This window comes from Borostomias antarcticus (assembly GCF_949987555.1).
Source record: "Borostomias antarcticus genome assembly, chromosome: 8".
Taxonomy (NCBI): Eukaryota; Metazoa; Chordata; class Actinopteri; order Stomiiformes; family Stomiidae; genus Borostomias; species Borostomias antarcticus.
The window spans coordinates 6,305,205-6,311,090 of record NC_140241.1 but is presented as its reverse complement, the minus strand read 5'-3'; the positions used below and the strand labels follow the sequence as shown (position 1 = coordinate 6,311,090).

The following is a 5,886-nucleotide window of genomic DNA, read 5'->3' as shown; positions in this document are numbered from 1 at the left end:
CGTTTCAGGGGGGGGGGCAGGTTCTCTCACTCTGTTCATATTGGATTTGTTCAAACAAAGTTGAGAATGAACAGTCCCCCTTTCTCTCTCTCTCTCTCTCTCTCTCTCAATGCCAGACACACAGGTAAAGACATTGGTGTGTGTGTGTGTGTTAAACTGTCCTTCACCACTGAGTCCCTGAGCAGGGTGAACAGAACGGAATGCACTAACACACGCTCAACACGTGTGCTCTCTGTAGTGTAAGGGTCATAAGTAGGCCGCGCACACGCCGGCTGTTTTAATCCAACCGTTACGTCTTCATCCCTTGCATGCCCACACACACCTTGTGAATTATTTGTCGCTTATGATGTGTGCTGGGGGCTAACACTGAGACCATGTGCTGTTTGACTCTGGCTTCAGAAATACAGAGGTATGGAAAGAAACACGAGAGAGAGAGAGATGGAGAGAGGCAGTGCCGGGGCGGAGAGGGGGAGGGGTTTTCTGAATTCCCCATCTGGTAGGTCAAGGTTACTCACCAGGACTCGGTCTTCTCATAACCAGCGCTTTGGGCCCGACACACACACCAATACCAACCCCACCTGGTCCAAATCCCCTCTCCCGACATGATGCAGTGCCATACGGTAATGTTCAATTTAACAGCGCCGAAGCTGGCACAGAGCTCTAATTAAACATCATAAAGAACCATTTTAATTAAAACTCCTGATGCTGATCAGGAACGGGTTGTGGGAGTTGGCAGCAGAACTCTCTCTCTCACACACACACACACTAACATGCACACACACACGAGGAAGGTAGGCTAAGTGAGTAAAGCTGGTAAGTGAGTAAAGCTTTATTTCAATAGCGCCCTTCACAGCACGAATTCGCACAAAGTACTTCACAAGTGGACTAAATATACAAATCACACATCCACAATACATAAATACAAATAAACATAACATATAGGCTGAAATATAGCGAAATAGCTTGATCTCTCTCAGGAGCTGTCTCTCCATCAGACCAGACAGATAGGCCCTTACAGGTCTGCTATTTATCCTGATTTGACAGGAGCGCGCGCACGCATAGATATCTCCATATTACGCCAAGCTCAGCCGCATGCACGAAAAACCATCACACACGATCACCGGTTCAGCAGACCTCTAATGCGGAGCCCCAGTGTGTAGCCTAACTTTAGACTTCTCAGTCATAATTATCAACATAAGAATTACCGGCGTAATTACATGTGATTATTTTCAATACGGAAGGAAACGTGCCTCATCAAATCCCGCGGTGGGAACACACGGTCCAATAAAGGAAAATGAGCCGACGTTGGTTTGTAAAATTAACCTTTTTGTGAGTATGTGTTCACATTCCACACAGTAATGTCACATGTCGGTATTTAGATCCACTCAGTTACATTTATTGTTTCAGGATCAAAACTCACGCGCCAGAGAAAATTGCCGTTTTCCCATAAAAGGGACGGGTCTGGTGACGCGCCTGCATGGAGCGCGCTCTGATGTGGTCTGGATGCAGTCTACCGGGATGATGGTGTGTGTGTGTGTGTGTGTGTGTGTGTGTGTGTGTGTGTGTGTGTGTGTGTGTGTGTGTGTGGTGGGGGGCTAAAAGTTTTGTGCGCCGGGCGGGGGCGCGCAGGGAGCATAGGCGCGTAGCTGGGGGACTGGCGAGGGTAGAGGGGATCCGACCAGAGGAGAGCGGTGTGTGTGTGTAGCCAGAGACTGGATGACAGCGGCGGGAGCGGGGCGCACTGGCGGAGTTAACCCGCGATAACTCCCCTCACCGTAACGGATAATCGGGAATCTCTCTCTCTCTTTTTCTCTCTCTCTCCCTCCCTCTCTCCCTCTTTATCTAACGACATACAGTGGTGCACTTTGCTTTAGAGATTGTGTGGGTTTGCGCTATGGTTTGCGCTTGGAACAGAACTGTGTCTGCCGGGATGTTCCTCCGGGTCCTGTCGGTGCTGTGGCCGGTCCTGGTAGGAGTACTGAGTTTTAACCTGCACGCGGATAATCCCACCGTTTACCGGGGACCGGAGGGGAGCTACTTTGGTTATTCGGCGGACTTCTATCAAGCTACCCCCGAGAGCAGCACGTGAGTGGCGGCATCATGATTCTTGAGACTGGTCAGCCAGCGCATCAGTTGCAATCAATACTGGACAATGAGAGTTCCTGGATAAATATAGCCTACTTCTGACAGGAAAGAACCCGCTGGGGCTCTGGCTGTACCTGCACGATGCCTGCACCTCTGTTCTTCTATTTAATTCACCTTCATCTCTGTACTTTGCTCCTCACTTCAATTGGTGTGTGTCTGTGTGTCTGTGTGTCAGGTTGAGTGTGCTGGTGGGGGCTCCCAAAGCCAACACTTCTCAGCCGGGCATCGTGGAGGCGGGAGCCGTCTACTACTGCCCTTGGCCTGCGCAGGGAGCCAGCTGCCGACAGATACCCTTCGATAACGCCAGTGAGTTACTCTACATTTACTGTGTGTGTGTGTGTGTGTGTGTTCGTGTGTTTGTGTGTTTGTGTGTATGTGTGTTTGTGTCTGCTTACAGATATTTCAGAACTTTTTCCCATCCGCACAAACAATGTCACGAATTGAGCGTATGGCTGATGCACTGTCCAGTGCAAATTGTGTGTAGTGGGTTCATCTGAGAGGGAGTGCGTCTAGTGTAGTCTAGTCTAGCATCTGTCCTGTTTGATTCACTGCCTTTAAATGAGCCAGGGAAATGTGATAGCATTAGGTCATATCTATTAGTTTAGGCTACTGATGGCCTCTCCAGCGCGTTGATTTGTTTGATCTGTTCTTAATGCAGTCCTTGGCTCAAGGCCTTTCTCCACCCATTGATGACAGCGACATGCATTATTACATGTGTGTGTGTGTGTGTGTGTGTGTGTGTGTGTGTGTGTGTATGTGTGTTGGAGAGGGAGATGGAGGGAGTGTGACGGGGGGATGGGGGCTCATGGGAATTCAGCTCCCCTCAGAGACGAAGGGGCGGTTGGTTTTACGTCTGCTTTTTATTAGATCTTCAACTTCATCCCAGTCTCGTTTTCTCTCTATCTCTCTATCTCTCTCTCCTCTCTTTCTCTCTCTCTCTCTCTCTCTCTCTCTCTCTCTCTCTCTCTCTCTCTCTCTCTCTCTCTCACACACACACACACACACACACACACATGCACATGCACATACTGTATATGCCGCTGTCCTGAAAGGGTGGAGAATGCTATTCTATGCTTTAAAAAAATAAATAAATCTGTATTTAACCAGGCAAAGCCATTAAACAAATAAGAACAATTTCTTATTTACAATAGCAGCTTGCTATTCACTCATTCATTTGTGAATGAGTGAGAGTACACAACGTCTCTGTAGCTGTGCGTGTGTGTGTGTGAGTGTGATTGATGATTGATACAGTGGATATGTCTAGAGTTACTGCAGGCTCATTAATACACTTTACTTTATACTCTGCCGATAACTTTCTGTATATGTTCTGTGTCTGTGTTGAACATATGTGCACTGGTTTCTGTCCACATGCCTAGGTATGTGTGTGTGTGTGTGTGTGTGTGTGTGTGTGTGTGTGTGTGTGTGTGTGCGCATGTGTCTGAGAGTGTACATATACAGCATGTGTAGGGTTTAGTGACAGTGTGCTGAAGTATTTATGTGATGTCATGCTACCATACTTGTGTGTGTGTGTGTGTGTGTGTGTGTGTGTGTGTGTGTGTGCGTGCGTGCGTGCGCGCGCGCGTGTGTATGCCTGGGGGTTAGCTGGTATCGGAGTACATGGTGATCATATGACAGCTGATATAAGCATGATTATAGAGGTGACTGCATTGCAGATGCTGATCATGGTGACTGGTAAACCTCCGTACTTTCTCTGCTGTCTGGCCTACAGACATACAGACATACAACACAACACTGCTAACATGGACCATCTCAGCCCAGCAACACGTCTGTCCACAGGGACCCTCTACACACACCACCCCCTGTTTAGAAAAGAGTGACTTGGTGGACCTTTTTGCAGAACTTATTGTTTTTTTATAGTTATGATGTGTGTGTACATGTGTGGGTGTGTATGTGTGTATGCGTGTCCTGTGTGTGTGAGTGTGTGTGTATGTGTGTGCCTGTGTGTGTGTGTGCGCGCACGCATGTGCGCGTGTGTTTGTGTGTGTATGTGTGTGTGTGTGTCAGAGGTGTTTTATGAGGTGTGGACTGCACCCCTTTAAACAGACCCAGCTGGCCTTCAATAACACAGGGAAGAATCTGCACCAGAGCTAAGAGCACCCCCACTGAGCACCCCATTCTCTCCCTCTCACTCTCTCCCTCTCTCTCTCTCTCTCCCTCTCTCTCTCTCTCTCCCCCCCCCCTGTAGATAACAGAATGATCAAGGTGAATGGGACCAGGGAACCTCTGGAGTTCAAGTCTAACCAGTGGTTCGGAGCTTCTGTCAGGACACACAAGGGCAAGGTGGTGGTGAGTGAGAACACCCTGAGGCTTGGAATCCCACACCAGATTACATGTGTGGTATATGGGATCACGTTAACCAGATTACATGTGTGGTATATGGGATCACGTTAACCAGACGGTTCCCCCTACCTCCCCGACTCCCATAGGCCTGCGCTCCTCTGTACCACTGGCGGACGGTGAAGCAGAGCGGGGAGAAGGACCCGGTGGGAACCTGCTATGTGGCCGTGCAAAACTTCAGCGCGTATGCAGAGTACTCTCCCTGCAGGACCAGTGAGTCTCTCTCTCTGTCTCTGTCTGTCTGTCTCTCTGTCTGTATCTGTCTCTTTCTCTCTCTCTCTCTCTCTCTCTCTCTCTCTCTCCTCTCTCTCTCTCCCTCTCGCTCTCTCTCTTTCTCTCTCTCTCTGTCTCTGTCTCTCTGTCTCTCTTTCTGTGTCTTACTGTCGGTCGCTCTCTCTCTCTCTCTCTGTCTCTCTCACTGTGCTGCTCTCTCAGTGTCTCTCTCTCTCTCTTCTTCTTCTTCTTCTTTGTCGTTTGGGTGAGTTGGTGCTGTACGTCCTCTCCCCCCAGGCTCAGGGCCGAGGGGCTACCCTTTTACCACACCTCTAGAAGCCATGTCTCCGTTTCGTCATCCACGACCGTTAGGCCACGCATTCCGTTGGGTGTCCGATATGTCGGACACGTGGTCTGCGGTTTGTTCCTCTGCGCCACATTCGCTCGCCCAATCTGTGCATGTTCCTCTGCGCCACATTCGCTCGCCCAATCTGTGCATGGATGAGTGGAAGTGTCCGACGCCGGTCCGGAGACGATTAAGCCTCACCCACGCCGGTCTGGGGAAGTCCATCCTGGTAGGGGAAGGACCGGCGGCCGGGATAAAATCACGGAGTCTGGAGGTGTTCGCCATCCCACTCCGCACGCCAGGTGGAGTCCACCCATCCTGCGTCACTGATGTTAACATCTCTGCATTGCTGCAGGAGATCTCATGCGGCAGGCACAAAAGGGTGTCTCGACTTGAGACGCCGGGGAGGCTCTGCTGTTGCAACGAGCCTGTCGTGGAGCAGATGGTTAAGCTCCACGGCCCAGCAGGCGAGACGTGCTGTGGTTACTGTGCGGCGGAGGCAAGCGAGCTGGATGCCTGCAAGGATTGGAAGGTTGTCCAAAGGCGTGGGACGCATGCATCCTGTCATGATGCACAAGGCTTTGTTGATAGGCGGATCGATGAGGCGCGTGTGAGCGCTGCGGCACCACACCAGTGCGCAATATTCACTGGTCGAGTAGTCCAGGGCTAGAGCTGCCGTGCGCAATGTTTTTGCGCCGACACCCCAGCCTGATTGGACCAGTCGCCTCATCAAAGCCACATGATCTGTTAACTTCCTGTGCAGTGACTCGAGGTGTCGGCGGAACGTGAGCGACCTGTCCAATGTCACGCCGAGATAGGTTGGT

At 50.5% G+C, this 5,886-nt stretch overlaps 1 protein-coding gene across 1 annotated transcript in view; it reads left to right on the top strand.

Moving 5' to 3' along the window:
• Positions 1–1,894: 1,894 nt before the first annotated feature.
• The window catches only part of itga8 (integrin, alpha 8), a gene marked incomplete at both ends in the record, with an annotated part of 47,095 nt that continues 43,103 nt past the window's right edge, over positions 1,895–5,886 (top strand). Inside the window, 4 exon segments of the mRNA XM_084442080.1 lie at positions 1,895–2,085; positions 2,321–2,451; positions 4,352–4,452; positions 4,593–4,716. Coding sequence (XP_084298206.1) covers positions 1,895–2,085; positions 2,321–2,451; positions 4,352–4,452; positions 4,593–4,716 — 547 coding nt within the window.